This window comes from Penaeus japonicus, unplaced genomic scaffold, assembly GCF_977035675.1.
Source record: "Penaeus japonicus unplaced genomic scaffold, GWHDUDI00000001_assembly GWHDUDI00000020, whole genome shotgun sequence".
Taxonomy (NCBI): Eukaryota; Metazoa; Arthropoda; class Malacostraca; order Decapoda; family Penaeidae; genus Penaeus; species Penaeus japonicus.
In genome coordinates, this window is record NW_028234422.1 from 30172421 (window position 1) to 30192420 (window position 20000).

The following is a 20000-nucleotide window of genomic DNA, read 5'->3' on the forward strand; positions in this document are numbered from 1 at the left end:
ACCGCCGGAACCCGCGTCACGTGCGAGGAGACAGGCGAGCACCCAAGAGCGGTTGCCAGATGCGCGACGATACCACAACCAGTTCGGTTCAAGGTGCGCGACGGGAAGGTACTTCGAACCTCTCTCACTCTGGGGTCTTCAAGTCTCCTGTGGGGAGGACTCAGGAGGACACGGAGGAGGCTCGCTAAGGAAGGAGAGTCGAGGGCCCCGAACTAGGCAGAAATCGCGTATGAGTTAATCGCAGGTAGAAGACAGGTATGGAGAATTCGTATCTGTGACGAAGGCCTTCTGAGAGGAACACGCGAGTAGGAAGGAGGTTTTACTATAATTTGATAGCTGTCCACAGGCATACCTATGCTGGAGCGACTCTAAGGAAGGCATACAGGTGTGCTGGGGTCTCTTATACTCTCTTCTCTGGTCTTTTCTTTCAGGATACGGATTACGGACAATACCTATGGGTTATTTGACACTTATTAGTCAGTATATATAAGAAGGAAGGGGCTGAAATAGGAAAATAGGAAGTAATGAGCAGGAGGCACGTGAGGGTAGTCAGTGTAGTTTTTGTCAATTTGTCAATTTTTGTCAATGCTTTCCGGGGAAATAATGTATTGTATTGAAGAGTCAATTGAATATGAGGTATTCTTCTTCCGTGAGATATCCTGCACAAGGTAGAGAAGTTATTTGATATAGAAATATGATACTTTGTCTGAAGACTTGTATAATTATATTTATTGAGATTCATTTCTTCCTTATTTTTCTGGCATGATGACGGGAAAATACACCAGATCCTGCAATCTAGACTGAAGACAAATCTTGCTGTGCGTATTAATTCAGAATCTGTGCTCTTTTTTCCCCATTTCATGCAAATAGAAATGATTTACATCCATTCCTGTTCTGTAATTAATTCCATGTGTCTTCCTTTTCACATAAATTATCAGCTTCTATAAAGATCTTTTCTATTGAAACATAGCATCAAACGCTCCAGCTCAACTTTTTAATTTATTGTGGTGGGAAATTACTATAGAGGTTCATTGAAGTCAGCCATAACATTTCTTTTTAATGTCTGTATCAAATGACCTTATTATTTTCAATATGTTGCAGAACTATTATAAGAGTTCTCTGCTCTTTTGTACCTCATGGGTGCCATCTTTCTGAAATTGGACTAAAGCCTAAAATGCATAATGCCTCTGCGTCCTCAAGATGTAAAGATAACTAAAACAAAAATTACAGATCAATAGAATTATAGCTTTGAATATAAAAGTTTGAAATATGTGTTTTTATTTCCTGACTGAATTACATTCTGCCACGTGTCCCTGTTAAAACGTCTTCCCGCACCATGTGAATTTTTCTTAGAAGTTTCATATGCAGTATTTTTGAGACCATAGAATGAACATTACTGTAAGATAGATTTTATGTTCAATATGGAAATATGGAAAAAGAGCAATATGGAAAAAGAAATAAAAGTAAAAAAAGATATATTTAGAACAATATGGACTATATAAATGGTTAAACATCTTGAAAAGTATTAATCTAGGAACTTTGATGAGTTGAAGCAGTCATACTTCCAGTAATCACTATCTCAAATATGATGAAATGTAAGATCAAAACCCTCTGAATAAGCGAGCATGGAGTGTCCAGCTCCACATAAGGCTTCAGCAACCCATACACACTACATCTCCAGATCTGAGTGCTTCTTTATTTACCGTAAGACTAACCACCTCCATGGTTTCTAGACCAACCAAGTGTTCCAAATGTACCACTACAGTTACTGGTACTCTTATTGCATGCACTCATTTTTAAAGTTAGAAACTTTATTAAGGAATAAATGTTTGTGAGGTTGGGAGGTTGGTAAGCAGGAAGAAGTGGAAGTTATTGGTGTTTCTTATTTATGTCAGTGAGGTTGTGTGCTAAGGTCCTATACATGCACTTAGCAGCTCTATGTGGAGTTAGTTTAGATATACAAGCTATGTGTTCCATACAATATATAACATTTATTTTTTTACTTTGCAACAGAAATATTTGCAGCTCTATTTTACCTAGCAGTAAAATTATGTAAAGATATCAGTCATCGTGCAGTAAAATGACTGAAAGATGTCCCCTTCCAAATATGCTATATTGAAAATTAAAGTAAATATATTCCATAATTGTCTGGCATGGCATGTTCACAAAGAAGTATGATAATACTGTATCTGACTTCATTATCAGTGACTCAGTGTACCTGTAATATTCCCCCTTTTCCATTCTCTTGATACCTCCTGCAATATGAGTATTCAATGTATCATATACCTTTTTCATTTTTACTGAAGGGATTTTGTGATCATTACAAATAAATTTATAAGACTTTAATTGTCTTTATATGCTTGAAAAGCCTCTACTGTTTGTAAAGATACTTTTATTTTACATGTTTCTTTTGTGTTGATGTCAGTTATTTACCAATTGATATTAATTATCTGTTTATATTTACAGGCAGACATGACTAAGGTTTCAGTTCACTGGTTCAGGCATGGGCTAAGACTCCATGACAACCCAGCATTATTGGAGTCGGTGAAAGATTGCGAAAAATTTTATGCTATATTTATTCACGATGGAGAAACGGCAGGTATGGTCCCATATTCATATTTTCTCATTATGTAGATGTACTATGTCTTTACTTCAATTCTTTTTTTAAGGCAAATGTCAAAAGTGGCTTGCATTTGATAGGCAATAGATATTAGGTTTATTTTATGTTTATACTCTATTTTTAGGGACGGAGCTGGTGGGTTATAACCGCATGCAGTTTTTGACGGAAGCACTAAATGATTTGGATAACCAGTTACGAGAATTTGGTGGTCAGCTGTATATATTCAAAGGAATGCCAGTAACTGTTATTAAGAATCTTCATGCTGAAGTTGGAATAACTCATCTTACCTTTGAACAGGTAAGTTTGGTAACATACGTAAAAAGGATATATTTAACCCCTAAAGGATATGCTGTCTTATGATCTGATGCAGTTTCACTAAACAGTTACTTAATTCAACTTTAATTCAATATATAATTGTAATCTGGAAATAAACATTTACAATATGAAAGTGTTACAATAGTGTTCAGGCTTCCTTGTACATGTTGCTCATTTCTTAACCAGAGCATGACTAAATATAGCATGCATGACATTTTGGAGTTCATAAGATATTAGATAAATTCCTATTCCTTGATTGAATGCGAGAACATGACTTGTAATTGTCTTGCTCTTTTAATAATCCAAGCAAATTCTAAGAAACATAGGAGAGAGAATGTAGAAATTGATCTTGAAAATGTATGAAGAGGAAGAAAGTAAAAAAAGAAAGCAAGAGGGAAAAAGATTAGAAGTAATGTAGAAAATATATGGTGACTGAAGGATAATGTGGGAGAGATTAGGAGGGAGGGGGAGAGGGAAGAGGGAAGAGGGAAGAGGGAAGAGGGAAGAGGGAAGAGGGAAGAGGGAAGAGGGAAGAGGGAAGAGGGAAGAGGGTAGAGGGTAGAGGGTAGAGGGTAGAGGGTAGAGGGTAGAGGGTAGAGGGTAGAGGGTAGAGGGTAGAGGGTAGAGGGTAGAGGGTAGAGGGTAGAGGGTAGAGGGTAGAGGGTAGAGGGTAGAGGGAAGAGGGAAGAGGGGAGAGGGAAGAAGGAAGAGGGTAAAGGGGAGAGGGGAGAGGGGAGAGGGGAGAGGGTAGAGGGTAGAGGGTAGAGGGTAGAGGGTAGAGGGTAGAGGGTAGAGGGTAGAGGGAAGAGGGAAGAGGGAAGAGGGAAGAGGGAAGAGGGAAGAGGGAAGAGGGAAGAGGGAAGAGGGAAGAGGGAAGAGGGAAGAGGGAAGAGGGAAGAGGGAAGAGGGTAGAGGGTAGAGGAAGAGGAGAGAGGAAGAGGAGAGAGGAAGAGGAAAGAGGAAGAGAAGAGAGAGAGGAAGAGGAAGAGGAAGAGGAAAGAGGAAGAGGCGAGAGAGAAGAGAGAGGAGAAGGAAGAGAGGTATTTATATATATATTTATATATATATATGTATGTATCATTACAGGACTGTGAGGCAATATGGAACAAACGTGACAATCAAGTACGAAGTCAGTGCAAAGAGCTCGGCATAGAGATTGTAGAGAAAATTTCTCACACTCTATGGAACCCTTTTGAAATTATTGAAGCTAATGGAGGCCAGCCACCATTAACATATGAAATGTTTGTGGTAAGTTCTGTGGCAGTGTAGTTTGGTATTTTTTTTATTGAAAAACGATCACTATGGGAGTTATGTTCCAAAACCTTTCAACTTTAACTCAACTGAGATTAGCCGTATCTTAAGATGTTTGGCCTGGGCTGGGCATCATAAAATGATTTGTTTTTTTGTTATTTTCTAGACTTATGGTTTTATATATTTGTCTTTGTATGATATATTAGGAAAGTGATACTAAGTGGCATTTGGTATGATGTGTTGGTTACACAACTGGAGAAATAACTAGCTTGTCTTTTTAACAAAATAATGAAATGTGAAAGTAATCCAACCTTGTCAAAATTGCCTGTAGTGGATGTGTTAAGCCATTTGAATTATCTAAAGAATTTCACTGAATGTATAAGTAAAACATTTTTTTCCCTTTCCTTCTTAGATTCTCTCTTTCTCAATTTTTTCTCCTTCTTGCATTCTTTCATGTTCACATTGCCTTCTATGTAAATTTTTATATATTTCATCTTTCTTTACCTTCTTTCTGCCTCCCTCTCTGTCTTTCTCTCCCCTCCTTCCCACCCATTCTTCCCCCTGCCTTCCCTCCTTCCTTTCTTCCTTTCTTCCTTTCTTCCTTTCTTCCTTCCTTCCTTCCTTCCTTCCTTCCTTCCTTCCTTCCTTTCTTTCTTTCTTTCTTTCTTTCTTTCTTTCTTTCTTTCTTTCTTTCTTTCTTTCTTTCTTTCTTTCTTTCTTTCTTTCTTTCTTTATTCATTCATTCATTCCTTTTTTTTTAATGAAATGCATGTTAAAACTGACTAATATTACCTTATTAAAAGTGTACCATTGATTTGTTATACAGCAAGTGTCAGCAGTGTTAGGTCCTCCAGAAAAGCCAGTACCTGATGTCAAGTGGGATGAAGTCATATTTGGAGAGATTTCAGATGAACTTGCTATGAAGCTACAAGTAAGTACAACTTCTGATGAACACTCAGGTTCTTTGCCTTGTTTAGAAACAAATGTAGGTCCTTTTGGATTCAAGTATGTACTATGCAAGATGCCTTAGATTTTATTTAGATTTTGTGCAATGGATATCTGAACAAACTATTTAAAAAAGATAAGAGGTGAAAATAACGCAAATGAATTATTTTCAGCTTTGCCCTCACATCCCAATGCCTGGAGAACTTGGTTGGAATAGAGAATGCGATGAAGAACCAGTTTATGTCGGGGGAGAAAGAGCTGCCTTAGCACACCTACAGAAGAGACTGAGGGTCGAGGAAAATGCTTTTAGGTATTTCTAGAGACATGACAACACCTTTTCTAAGTGTTCACTTTCAACACTTTTAGGAATCAGACCTTTTGTATATCTGGGCATAAATTTCATTTTTTCTGTTTCCTGAAATGTATTTGATGTACGTTGGACCATGCTATTTAACCCACTCATGATGGGGGCATTCCAGCCTTGCATGTTACAACAACATACGCCTAAATCAGTTAAATAAACGACGCAGTATGACGTCACCCAGTGAACAGGCCTTGAATGCACGGTACCGTTGTGTACCACCCGTCCAGAGAGGGTTAATATGTGATTAGGAGATTTTTGGAAGTAGGCTATAGGAATGTGAGGTTACTCATACCTGTGGAGTCCTTCGCATTTCTGGTCCTTCACATTTCTGTACATTTTCATTGTCTTTTAAGCTTAAGAAAAGGTCATTACCTCCACATTAGAGTATATTCTTTTGATGGCTTTAATCAGTTTCTGTATGGTTGGATTTCTAATGATCCTGGGACTTATTAATTACATTTTACAGGAGATCTGAATCAGTATCTCAATCAGCATCATATACTTGCAAACCAATGTAAATATAAATTTTTAGTCTCAGAATTTTAGAAGCTATAATAGTACATAGGAAGCTGTTCATCAGATAAATTTCATGCCAGGATAAAGTGTGTATATTACTTCTCTTTACATCTCTGTGAGGATAACTATAAGATGTACAAAAGAATAAATTTTTACCTCGAAAGATAAATGATCCCTAAGAATTATGTTAGTGCCGCAATGAAAATGGATTTGTGTTCATTTCCTGCATAATAACTGTTATTCTTTTTTATCATTTAGGAGGAATGAAAATGGGTGTTGACTAATTGTATTCTTTTCTTCCAGGGATTGCTATATCCTGCCAAACCAAGTAAACCCTGACATTCTTGGTGAACCCATGAGCATGTCGGCTGCATTAAGATTCGGATGTCTCTCTGTCAGAAAGTGAGTATTGCGTACTCATTGAGTTACCGTTCTGGGTTGTCCTTAGGAGACATAGTCTAGGAAATTTTGTGGGCTTTCTTTTTATTTTATATTAAGGTATGGAATGGTATATGTTGTGATAATTTTTTGAATATGGAGTTGAGAGAAAATTTATCTCCTTAGTCATTTTGATAGTACTGTGTATAGTACGTAGTATAGGTTGAGTATTTACTTGCTTTCATCACATTTATATACCTTGGGTACTATTACTTTATTACTGTGTTAGTTTTTCATAAAGCGTTCAGCCCAGTTTACATAGTTCAGCGTGGTTTTTGTGCAAATGTGCACACTGTCATAAGATAGTGCTATATCCAAAATTAATGAATTGTCAAGGTCAGTACAGGTTTTTATTTACACATTATATTTTTATGTTTGGTTTAACTCCGTGCTATAGAGAAAAGTTGGTGGAACAAGGGAGACATACTTTGCTCCACAACTGTTTTTTTCAGCCCAACATTAGAGTACTTTATTTCATTATGCTGTGAGACTTATATCAGTCACTGGTTTGGCTGTGACAGTGTATAGACAAATGATACCTGTAGTTTAGTTTAGGAGTATACGATGTACATAGTATAACATCAATATCCTAAATTTATGGAAGAAAAAGTACAAAGTTTGGTGAAACATTTTATTTATTTTATTGTAAATAAGAAAAAGAATGTAACTAGGCAAAGCAGCCAAACTGGCAGTGGCATCCTACAGGCCTTGTATATGGCCAAAAACACTCATGGCATCAGTGTGTTGCCACCTGTCTGTAAGGAATAAACTGTTCTCCATTTTCACTCACAGGCAAGAGGTAAATGTTTGACATGCCAGTTAGAAATACATTCTCTGATGGGTAAAATTGAGCCCTTCTGACTTTCAAGGCCAAATATGCTCCTTGGAAAAGCTCAAAATTGGGGTCATTTGTGGATTAGGGGCAGAGACGTTGTGGTCTCTAGGGGTTAAAATCTATTTGAAAAATGTAATCTTTCTACTTTATTATTGAGCATTAGTAGGCCAAAATAAGTTTATTAAAATTTCAAGTTTACCCCTATACAACAAGAATTATCCCAAATTCCTAAAACTTGAGTAAGCTTGTTTTTATTAGGTAATTAATAAGATATTGAAAAACATATATGCTGGTATCACTCCTTGTAATAAGTTTTGATAAATGACAACCTCTTTATTAGACTGCAATGTTATTAGTTATGAAGTTAAAGTTTCTTTTGAAGATAATGACATTTTGTAACTACTAAAGATTATTTCCTCTGTATCTGTACAGATACTGAATTTAGACATCTGCATGCACAAAGTAGCACATGTTACATCCAAGTGTTTCTACAAGATTATAAAAGTTGGATAATCACATGAATGGATGTACTATATCTGGAGAGCAGCTATCCAACACTAGACAGGCGAGTGAGTCAGTACTGTAAGTTATAGAAATGCTAGTTTATAAAGTGCTTGGACATTACAGTTGGAAACTGGTACTGTAAACTGGGCTCTAGTTATCCATATTTGAAAAGATTTTTTAAGCAATAGCTTTTATATATATGTATTAATCTTTTTAGGAAATTGTCAGTGAGAGTTATATGAAAAACACCTTTTCAGAAAGACTATTCTCATAGAAATGATAGGATTAAGTAATTCAAGATGAGTAAACAAGGAAAATGGCTTTTCGTGCAGCTGATTTCAGAACAGTGCATAAATTAATACTACTGTTTTTCTTCCAGATTTTTCTGGGATATTCATAGCATATATTTCGATCTACACAAGGACATAAAACCACCCTTCCACTCCCTTACTGCTCAGCTCATTTGGCGTGAATTCTTCTACTGCATGTCAGCCAACAATGAAGCTGTGAGTACCGTTACATAATTCCCATTGTGGATTGTGGATACATAGTGTTACATGAACTGAGTTCATTGTGACAGATGGATAAAAGGGTATAAGTGAGAATGTGTTGTGTTGTGTTGTGTGGTGAAACTATTAATTCTCATTTATATCCTTTTATTCATAATGTCACATCGTAAGGAAGATTATGTAAGAAATGTCTGTGATGAGGAATAGATTGTACTCTTTATTTGTATATCTATTTTCTTGATGATATGTGTGAATGTCTTCAGTCATGTATGCAGTGATGCCTTTGTATGAATGATTATGTGTACGTGCACATTGTATTTTTTTAATTCTTTTTTTTTTGCGCGTGGTTCTGTGGATGTGTGTGTGTACGAGTGTGTTTGGTATAGAAATGAATGAAGTTATTATATGATGCTCTTAACAAAATTTAATGATTGATGTCTTTGTTTTCTTGTAGTATAACAGGATGAAAGGAAATCCCATTTGCATTGACATCCCCTGGAGGAAGGATGAGAAGCATCTGCAGGCGTGGAGGGAAGGACGCACAGGTTATCCTTTCATAGATGCCTGCATGAGGCAGCTTCGCAAGGTCTGATGTTGTTTTGTTCTAGTGATATTTTTATTATTATTGTCTACTTTGATGTTTGATTTTTTTCATCATTATTATGAATGTTTTATCACTTTGATTTGTTATTACTTTATTATTGATTTTCAGAATATTTATTTATGGTTTTAATTTTTTTCCTATTATTATTATTATTTTTTTATTATTATTATTATTAGTAGTAGTATTGTTATTATTATTATTATTATTATTATTATTATTATTATTATTATTATTATTATTATTATAGAAATGATTGTTATTATCGTTACCTTACTATTATGATATGATTCTTACTGTTACTCTTGATATTATTTTTTGTACTAGTCTTAGTAAGCATATCTGCATTAGTATTTCCTTTCCTGTTACTGCCTCTATTATTGCTATTGTACTGTAACTGCATCTTTTTTTTCATCTTCTTTTTTTTTTTCCTTTATATAAGTCATATTTCATTCCACGCTTTGCCTCTCCTCTTTTCAATGAAGTGTAGAAATATAAGCATTTTTCATATTTTTAAATTTTTTATTTGTTTTTATTAGACAACATTTAAGGTGGTTCATATTTATTTTCAAGAATTTGTATGTTAGATGTTACAAATCCTTGAAATATTACATTATATTTCTTTCCTGTGTTTACTTAAAAATGAGAGGTAAGTGAGACTAAAAATCTTACACTAATTAATTTCACATTTTGCAAAATGTAACCTTTTTTGTATACAAAACATTTAGAAAAACATTATATTCCTAAGTAGTTAATTGAGAAGCATTGATTAGTGTTAACAATACACTTGTTTATAGTTAAAAAAAAATATATATTTTTTTCATGATTATATTTCTGTTGAATATTCTCATCTTTATTATGAAACATGATGAATTTGGTTTATTTATCTGAAGACATATATTCATAACTAATATAATTTCCAAAATTCATTGTCTTTGTAACTATTACTATCATTACTGTCACATTGGTTCACTGGTTTACTTGTCTCTTTAGAACAAGAAGCATTATAATTTTCCTTCTTATACATAGGATAGGGGTTAAAGCTATATGCTTGGGTCTGTCCATGCTGAAGAAAGCTCTAGTGCCCATGTGTCCACAATCCTTAACCCACTCGTGCTGGCTGACGTCCTATCATGTTTCATGGTTTTTGGGTCAGACACCCATCACGAGATATTTAGTCAAGGCCGGTGCGCCGGGTGAGTGAGCGGACACCCAGGCTTGTGGCTAGTTCGCACAAGAATCCTGAGACGTTAGGCTTATGCGTTCGAATGTCCCAGCATCTCGACCATTTAGAGCCGGAATGGCCCTGTCGTGAATGGGTTGAGCACTATTGTTTATCAGTGATAAAGAAACAATGCGCCATTCTCTTTAACCCATTGCGGACGAGTGTCATGACATACATGTCGGCACCGATTAGGCCTAAAAGACAGGTGTCAACGCGTACATGACACAACATCAGGATCTGCTTTCAGTTGAAGTGCACACGCAATCATGAAGTATCATGACTATAACGGCGCTAGCTCCAGAGCTACAGAGTTTCAAAGTCAGCCTAAACCCGCACTTTATGATGGATTTATGGAAAAATATTGTTTGGTCAAGTCTGTGCTATCCAGAGGGCAGACACTTTCCCTGTCCTTCTAATTTTTTGCTGGTGCTGCTAGTGTCCTTGGCAGCCCATCCTGATGACCACTTAGGTTGTTAGGCGCCCCGTTGGCAATGGGTTAATGGCATCAACCATGAATATATCTTCAAATTCATTCTCATCCACATGTAAGCAGCTTCTCTTCCTACACGATGACCAACCTGAAATTTCCCAGATGCATCTTAGGTACCATCTTATGTTTTCTTCATAATACATTTTCTGATGATCCGTCTGAGCACCCCATTTTCCATACCACATCCGAGATTATTTTTTCATATATGATTGAGTTGGGTGGTCCATAGCAATTGCTGCATATTATTTCATAGGAAAGTACTATAGAGGGTCTATGTATATAACCCATTCCTGCCGGCGCTGTTCCGTCTTTGCATGGCTGCAATGCCAGGGCTCTCGAACGCATAGGCCTAAATCAATTATACGATTGAAGCCGCATGCTGGTACCCGGCGCTATGCATATTACATAATTGCCGTCTGTGGCCGGCGGCCGGCGGTATCGGGTTAACCCATTCGCGCCGGATGACGTGCTGACATGTTTCATGGTTTTTGCGTCAGACGCCGGCAACGAGATATTTGATCAAGGCAGGAGCTCGGGTTGAGTGAGTGGACAGTCCAGGCCTGTGGCTAGTGTGCCTGATAATCCTGAGGTGTTAGGCTTATGCGTTCGAAAACCCCAGTATTCTGACCATTCAGAGCTGGAACAGCCCTTCCGAGATGAGTTAAAGCTACATCTTGTCTACCTCTTTAGGAGGAATAATATTTGCTATAGAATTGTCTAACCCCATTCTTATTGCTGGTGATACTCTTCTCCTTCCCACGTCATATTTGCCAAATCTGTATTGATTTGTTGTGTGTTAATTCTTTTGTGTCTCTTGTCTTTTCCGAGTATGGTCTCAGCTTCAGGAAGGGTTATCTGGTTCACCTTTTTGCCATGTTCTTAACCCCTTCACTATACTGCGTATACTGCGTCCTCGCAGTGCTTGTGACAAACCCGAGGACGCGCATACTGTGTCATGGCTGAGTTCTGTTGGAATTAAGTTTTCTTTCTTCCGGATACTGTGTGAGATCTTTCAGAATGGAGGTCATATATGATACGATGGATTACTTGACTTTCATTATTATTACATAAGAGCGGGATTGGCTTATACCAGGGGAGGTACCGATGTGCCCTGCTAGCAATCAGTTTATTATTCATTTATGGAACATTATGTAAAAATATTAAACTTATTATGATTAGTTTACCATACTACTTCAACCGTTTTCATTGTCATCTGAGTGAGGCCTCCCACCAAGGTCACTCTTTCCATCTTCCTCCCAACCCATGTAAATAATTTGTCACATGCACATGGGGAAAGAGGTTAACTATGCATATTTTGATATATCATTATGTTGAGGTTCTGGTTTAAAACTTGTAGAGGTTTTGGCTTAAAACTTGTCATATTCAATAGTGACGTTTAAAATTTGGCGCGCGCTGGCTGCCTGGATGGGGAGCGTCTTCTACTGCCCGTAGTGAAGGGGTTAATCTTTCCAGACCTTTTATTTTCTTTCTCACTGTTGATTATGCATGAGTTGAAGGATTACTTTCAGTAACTTCACATCTTGGTGGTTTGAAAAGGTTCTTTAATGATGAATGGTGTGATATCACATCAAGCGGTGGCAGCACTTGCTGCTAGGGATATGATATTACACCATGGCTTTTTGTATGGCCAGCATGGCAGGTAATAGTGCATGCAGCGGCTGGCCATGGCTTGAAGGGATAAGTAGTCTGAGGTGTTTAGCCTATCATTTGGAAATACCCTGGCATTAAGTCCAGGTGGAGTCAAAACACCCCTGCATTATCTGGTTAAAGGCCATTTAACAAATTTCCCTGTGGATGTCGTTTACCCTTGTAGTGTCATTATCCTGAAGGCCTTTTCAAATTTAGTTCTCAATCTGCAACCTCATTTTGTTCCTCTCAGATTCAGCATCCCCTGCATGGCTGGACGTGACAGTACCTATTGATATCTTTCGCTCTTTTTTCTTGAATGACAATAATTCCATACATATTCAAATATGATTAAAATTGATTTTCTCCGTATAGTATGTCCAGAAAGTCCAGGGGATTGTTTTGGATTATATGTTACAGTAAACCCTAACATATACCTTACTTTCAATGCATACATACCTTAAATGCATTTATCTTAAATGTTACTTCATTTGGGTTAGCTCTTTGTACTCTAACTGCCCCAAATTATAAGCCAAATTGCATGTGGCTTTTCCTAAGAATGTTAGATTTAGATTTTTTTCTACATATTTGATCATTTTTCACCTTGAACAATCTCCCCAAAGTTTGCTTATTATATCTCTTCCCCCCCTTCCCTTCGATGTCCTCGAAGATACCCATACAATCATGATTATATATGTATTTATCTATTCCTTTATTTATGTTGTCATCAGTGCAAGAGTGCTACTTCACCCTACCCGCTTGACCACAAGTGAATAGTGCGAGTGAGAAGCAGTGGCAGGCTGGCAGGCCAAAAGCACACTTCACCTGAGTTATTGATGCAACTGTTTCATTTTGTTTTCTGCCTGTTTTTCTGAAATGTTGGAAATATTGTGTATCAATTTTTTTGTCTTCTCTTCCTTGATGAGGTCTGAGGACTTATTTTTTTTACCAATCATTTTGAAAGATGCTGGTTAACCCAATACCGCCGGCCGCCGGCCACAGATGGCGATTATGTAATATGATAGCGCCGGGTGCCGGCATACGCTGTCAATAATATAATTGATTTAGGCCTATGCGTTCGAGAGCCCCGGCATTGAAGCCATAAAAGACGAAACAGTCCCGGGGGGAATGGGTTAAGACTTGAGATTTTTTGCACATTTTACTCATAAAACGCTATAGATATCAAAGAAGTACTTTTGAAATATTTATAAAGATATACCATGTTAGAGTGCTATAACTAAAATAGAATGGGTAAGTCCAGATCACAATCTTTCTAAAGAAAATGAGACAACGCTCCCATCTTCATTGGTTAAATGCTCGCACAAACTTTTAATTAGTTTTTTTTTTTTCTCTGTAACTCAAAAAGTAATAGACAAACTTTTAAGAATTATAATCTTGGCCCATTAACACTGGGTGGCAAGATATCACACTTAGTGGTGGCAGGATCAGCCGCCAGGGATGAGATATTTTGTTATGGCTTTCCTTCTGGCAGGCGTGCCTGGTGATCGGGTGCATAGAGCTTGGCCGCAGCCAGAATGGGTGAATAGCCCGAGGTGTTAGGCTTATGCGTTTGAAATATCCTGGAATTTTAACTGTTTGGAGCCAAAACAGCCCCGTCGCAATGGGTTAAAGATCTTTATCAGGTTAGAAAGAGAAGAGATGACTTAGAAAACTGCTACACCAAAAATATTAAAATTTGTTTCTATTTTTTTTAGATGGAATATTTAAATATAACAGTCAAGAAGTCGAAAGTGCTGGATGAAATGTATACAGTCTTCGCCAGGGCTATATGCACGAGGTGCCCCGGCCATTGGGTTAAAAATAGGTATACCGTTATCTAGCAGAGTGGGTGAAGGAGGCAACAATTGGGGTTGAAAAAGTTATACCAGGAAACCAAGGAATCATATATGACAAAATTTTGTGTGGTACTCATATTGATGAGAACAAGAAAGGGATGACATGAAAAATGGTAATGACTGATGATAATAAGAGTAAATCCTTAAAGAGAAAAGGAAGTAAACTAAACAGTCACTTTTATTTACTCTAATTCTGTCTGCACAAAAAATGAGTTTTTTTTTTATTTTTAATATGCAGATCAGTATCTACATTATGAGAAAACCTTATCATTTTTTTCTGGCTTTTTCTGTAAAATATTGATACAGGTTGTCCATGTTTTAACTTGAGCATGACTGAAATAGTATGCATGTTCTATAGGAGTTATTGACAATGATAATGATATTTGATTTGATGGCTATGATTCAGTACAAAAGTAATGATTTTCCAAAGAGGTAATTGATTTTTAGACTCTTTATGCTCATGTAACCGGGAATCAAATTATAATGATGCTATTTGTTCCTTCAGGAAGGCTGGATCCATCATGTGTGTAGAACAGCTGTTGCCTGTTTCTTGACTCGAGGAGATCTGTGGATAAGCTGGGAAGAAGGTTTGAATGTAAGTTTTTTTTTCTTCCTTTTTTCTTCAGATGAGTCTTTAGGAATTGATGGTGATTTTTGTCCTCAGGCAGAAGAGAAGTAAAAATAAAGTTCTGAAGGAAGTAGAAAATTATTTTAGTTGTGTTATTTTACACTTTTCATAGTTTGAGATTTTAGACTGGACTGTTTTTATCGGGAAGTCATAGAATATATTCATATCATACAACGATATTGAATATCTTTTGCACTCTTTACAAATGAATAAAGGAATTTGTTACTATAGATTATTCAAGGTAGACCTTTACAAATGTAGATAATTAAAGTAAATTGTTATATCCTTACAAAACCTATATTTACACACATAATTAACTATTGCAAAGTCACCAGCATAAATTCAAGCAAAATTAGCCATGTCCATTCTATATCCATGATCAATCACAGTCATGTTTCTGCTGGATGCAGTACATGTGACTGAATCCAAAGGACCTGATGATTGGCAAGATGGAGAGGGTGTGCTTTTCTGCCAGTGACTATTGTATGATATGGTATATAGTATTTTTTTTAAATAATTTTTGAACTCTCTGGTTTCTGAATCTGAATGCAAAACTTATGTATGTTAGGATATACTCAAGATATATATGCATACATGTTCATTAGAGTGGGTCAGACATAAGTTAATTTGAATTTTAATTTGCTCTACAGATATGTTATGATATTTTGTGTATGCTTTGTTTCACATTAACTAATGTGAAGTTGCATTAGTTGATTCTAAGAAGAAATGAAACTGTTGCAGAAGGTAAAATTGTTCACGATGAACTTTTGGAGCTAGCATGACCAAAACTATCATTATGTTGTGGAAGAGAAGTCTTTTGCTTATATTTGTCTGGTTGACTTGAAACAAACAGCATTTTAAGACGTGCACAAAACTTCATAGCATATCTGTAGAGCAAAATGAACTTTGAGAAAAAAAGTTTTTTTTTTTAACAACTAATGTAAGTGTACATTTACACATACAAGTAGAATTGCACATATAGGTAGACATACATTTACATACACATATAAGTATTTATGTACATACTTATGCATACATACATACACATACACACTCACGCTCACACTCACACTCACACTCACACTCACACTCACACTCACACTCATACTCATACTCACACTCACACTCACACTCACACTCACACTCACACTCACACTCACACTCACACTTACACTTACACTTACACTTACACTTACACTTACACTTACACTTACACTTACACTTACACTTACACTTACACTCTCACTCTCACTCACACCAACACTTCCACACATATATCTGCATATTATGTCAAATCATTCTGATATAATTTCCTTTCATATAAGTCAAATGGCTGCTTTCTTTCAGGTATTCTTGAAATACCTCATTGACGCAGACTGGTCTGTCTGTGCGGGAAACTGGATGTGGGTCAGTTCATCAGCTTTTGAACGTCAGCTGGACTGCTCCACCTGCATCTGCCCTGTAAACTATGGAAAAAGGATTGAACCAACAGGAGATTATATCAGGTGTGTTTTGTATATGTGAGGTAGATAATAGAGGCTCAATGGCTGTAGAATTGAGAGTTTTGAAATCTACCTGAGAAATTTGGGAATCCTGTGTGTATAATGAAGATAGGTTCTGGTCATGTATGTTAGAAATAGCAGGAAAGAAGGAATAAGTATGAATGATGTAGATTATAGATATTTCTGTTAAAGATGATCAGTTATGATATATATATGTATATATATATATATATATATATATATATATATATATATATATATATATATATATATATATATATATATATATATATGTATATATATATATTTCTTTCTTTCTTTCTATAATATTGAAATGAAGATTATATTTCCTTTACCAGTTATGTTGGCTTTCTTACAGACGGTATGTTCCGGAATTGGCTTCAATACCACAAGACTTTATTTTTGAGCCTTGGCTGGCTCCAAAATCAATACAAGAAGCTTTCAAGTGTGTCATAGGACGTGATTATCCTGAACGAATCGTTTTGCATGCCGAGGCATCCAAGGAAAACAGGAGGGTAAGAAATCAACAATTTTCATTTTATTCTGGTCAGTGTAGAGATGGTGGCTGAACCCTTACTGTCTAATTTTTATCCCTGTATCCTATGTAGAACTGAATGCGAGATCAATTTATATCAGCGGTATTATCTGTGCAAATTGATGTTAGTGAAGGTATTGGAGATTCTTTTTTGGATTTTATTACTATCAGTGAAGTGAAGATAGTATTGTTAGCTGCAATTCTTCTCTGAATCATTCTTGACCCCAGCTGTTCAACCCTACTTGAATTAGTCAATGGCAAATTAACAGTGAGTTCATGACTAACCCTTATTTTTTTGGCAAAAATGGTGAACTAGCCGAACCTTGGTATTTACTGCAAGCAAGGTGAACAATGCCACATAATCCACGGTTGGATTAAGTCCCACACATAAGCATCTGTGCGCCTCAACTCATAGGTGTACAAAACAAATGAAAACCATGAGTGGTTTGGTGTTTCACCTGCTGCCACTATCTCGGAGGGGATGATACTACGATGTGTTCTTATAATCCACAGTTGGATTCAATTCTATGCATAGGCTCTACATGCCAAGCCTCATGGGTGTGTAGATGCCTATGTTTAGGATTGAATCTGACAGTGGGTTATATGAACTCTTTGTCATATATTTCTTTTGTAGATAAATAGTACATGGAATCAATAGATCACCAAATTATGAAACTCTTTTTTACATAGATATTGATACTCCATCAGTGCTCTAGAAAAGATCGACAAGCATATACCATGTAAATTCTGGCTAGATATACTGGATGATAGAGGGAGGTCTACAAGAGCTCAGTTTATATATTTTTATAATTCCATTAGCTAAATCTAGCATTTGTCATTTCAGGTAGATTTAAATGCTCAGGACATTTTAACACACATATTTTAAATAGGATGAAGGGAATGTGTTGATGGCAAATGTTATCATTAATCCATTGTGATTCCTTGGTGTCTAAGCACTTATTCAACCATCTATTTGTAAAAAGAAAATAGGTTAATATCAGTTTGCACAGAAATTGTTAAAGATGAAAATTTCTTTTAGATTCAGGTATGCATGAGACATATGGGTTGGGATGTTAACCTCTGTAAGCAGCTCCTCTTTACTATTGTTATTTTGTTGTGTATATATATATACTGTATATGTATATGTATGTATATGTGTATATATATATATGTATATATATTCATATATTATACATATATATATATATATGTATATTATATATATATAATATATATATATATATATATATATATATATATATATATATATATATATATATATATATATTATATATATATATATATATATATATATATATATATTATATATATATATATATATATATTATATATATATATATATATATGTGTGTGTATATATACATATATATGTATATATGTATATATGTATATATGTATATATGGATATATGTATATATGTATTTTTATATATATATATATATACACATAAAATATATATTTATATATATCTATATTTATATGCTTATATTAGTTAGCTAATCTGCATCTAAATTTTTTAAAAATTATCTTTGGAGAATGATTTTGCTCAATCACTTGTAGTTTGTGAAATATTGTTAATTACTTGTCTTATAGATATGCACATTGCTTGTCTCAAAGATATGTGACAAACAAGGACACATCAGATTAACTACTGACAAAAAAAAAATTTATTTATCTATATTATGAATGAACATCCATTAATAACCTTATTTTCCAAACAGATGATGGAGAGCATTAGGGAGAAAATGGCTGTGCAACCACCTCACTGTTGTCCTTCCAACGTAAAAGAGACGAGGGTATTTTTACGTCTCTCTGAGGCTTGCTACCATAATGTTGTTTAGAGGAATTGGATCCAGATATGTTCCAGTATATGACAGGATTTTTTTTTTTTTTTTTTTCTGAATGCATTAGTAGATATAAACTTTCTCATATATCAGTAATACCATTCATATATAAGGACTTAGGTGTAGGAGTAACTCATCAATTTCGAGATAAATGCAATATCTTTTTCTCTATGATTTTATTGTATTTTACCAACTAATTGTTAATGTAAGGATTTTTATTCCTTGTTCTCACAGTGTTGGGGTCATGACACACTTTTAAATATCTGATGCAAAGCTGCTGCTCAAACTGACCGATTTGTTGTTCTCCCCCCCAAGTGCATCATATATTATGCTTGGAATGTGATAACTTTAGTAAAGTGTGGATAGGAAAGAGTTTTGGCATACTAGGGGTTAAAGAAGACAAGGAAAAAAAAAAAAAAGGTGTGCAGTTTTCAATTAAGAGCTGAAGTGCTCTTAATGAGAATGAGTGAGAATGAGAATGTGAGTGTGAGTGTGAGTGTGAGAGTGTGAGTGTGAGTGTGAGTGTGAGAGTGTGAGTGTGTGAGAGTGAGCGTGAGTGTGAGTGAGTGAGAGTGAGAGTGAGAGTGAGAGTGAGTGTGAGACGAGAGTGAGAGTGAGATGAGAGTGAGAGTGAGAGTGAGACAAGGGTGAGAGTGAGATGAGATCATGAGTGAGAAAAGAGTGAGGATTTTGATGAGAGTGAGAGTGAGACAAGGGTGAGAGTGAGACGAGAGTGAGAGTGAGACGAGATTGCAAGTGAGAAAAGAGTAAGAATGAGAAGAGATTGAGACTGAGACGAGATCGAGACTGAGACGAGATTGAGACTGAGGCGAGGTTGAGAATGAGACAAGAGTGAGAGTGAGACGAGAGAGAGTTAGAGTGAAAGTGAGAGTAAGAGTAAGAGTAAGAGTAAGAGTGAGAGTGAGAGTAATGTGAGTGACAGAGAGAAAGTGAGATTGTGTGAGAGTGAGAGAGAGTGAAATAAATTGATAGAGATAGAGATAGATACATGGATATCTTGGGTGGATTATAAACCCAGACAGCAATGGGAATATGGTTCCAGATGATATAAAAATATAAAGAAGAGAACAGAGGAAGATATCTGCCAGAGTCCCCCAAAGGATGTTAGAAGTTTGTTCAAATGGAGTTTGACTTGGAATATGTAATTTAACATCTAGAAATGCCCAACAGTCAGATATGATGATAGCCTATTTACTGCTACACCAATACCAGCTAGGAGAAGCAGTATGGAACACCTTTAGCATTGGAAAAGGATTGGAAATAATTGTTAATGGGAACCCACACCCTGGGGCTCACTTAAATGACAAATTTT

General features: G+C 35.9%; 1 protein-coding gene and 1 long non-coding RNA gene across 5 annotated transcripts in view; one reads left to right on the top strand and one right to left on the bottom strand.

The window, feature by feature from the left end:
• The first annotated feature begins 74 nt into the window (after nucleotides 1-74).
• Nucleotides 75-20000, top strand: part of cry (circadian regulator cryptochrome) — a 20826-nt gene continuing 900 nt past the window's right edge. The window contains exons 1-13 of one of the 4 annotated variants that reach the window (XM_043029727.2): nucleotides 75-244; nucleotides 2467-2599; nucleotides 2745-2917; nucleotides 4022-4183; nucleotides 5013-5117; nucleotides 5305-5441; nucleotides 6315-6413; nucleotides 8168-8294; nucleotides 8752-8883; nucleotides 14622-14711; nucleotides 16092-16249; nucleotides 16626-16782; nucleotides 18545-20000. The exon at nucleotides 18545-20000 is cut by the window's right edge and continues 900 nt beyond it. In XM_043029727.2, the coding sequence (XP_042885661.2) occupies nucleotides 2473-2599; nucleotides 2745-2917; nucleotides 4022-4183; nucleotides 5013-5117; nucleotides 5305-5441; nucleotides 6315-6413; nucleotides 8168-8294; nucleotides 8752-8883; nucleotides 14622-14711; nucleotides 16092-16249; nucleotides 16626-16782; nucleotides 18545-18664 (1587 nt within the window). In that variant the 5' untranslated portion in view covers nucleotides 75-244; nucleotides 2467-2472 and the 3' untranslated portion in view covers nucleotides 18665-20000. Of the gene's footprint in view, nucleotides 256-362; nucleotides 386-795; nucleotides 819-2466; nucleotides 2600-2744; nucleotides 2918-4021; nucleotides 4184-5012; nucleotides 5118-5304; nucleotides 5442-6314; nucleotides 6414-8167; nucleotides 8295-8751; nucleotides 8884-14621; nucleotides 14712-16091; nucleotides 16250-16625; nucleotides 16783-18544 lie in introns of those variants that run through there. The other 3 variants (XM_043029725.2, XM_086548302.1, XM_086548300.1) reach the window with 3 other exon arrangements.
• Nucleotides 9713-20000, bottom strand: part of LOC122261899 (uncharacterized) — a 23642-nt gene continuing 13354 nt past the window's right edge. The window contains exons 2-3 of the long non-coding RNA XR_006223935.2: nucleotides 16107-16210; nucleotides 9713-14692 (exon numbers count right to left, since the gene is read on the bottom strand). This is a non-coding gene — a long non-coding RNA (uncharacterized LOC122261899). The remainder of the gene's footprint in view (nucleotides 14693-16106; nucleotides 16211-20000) is intronic.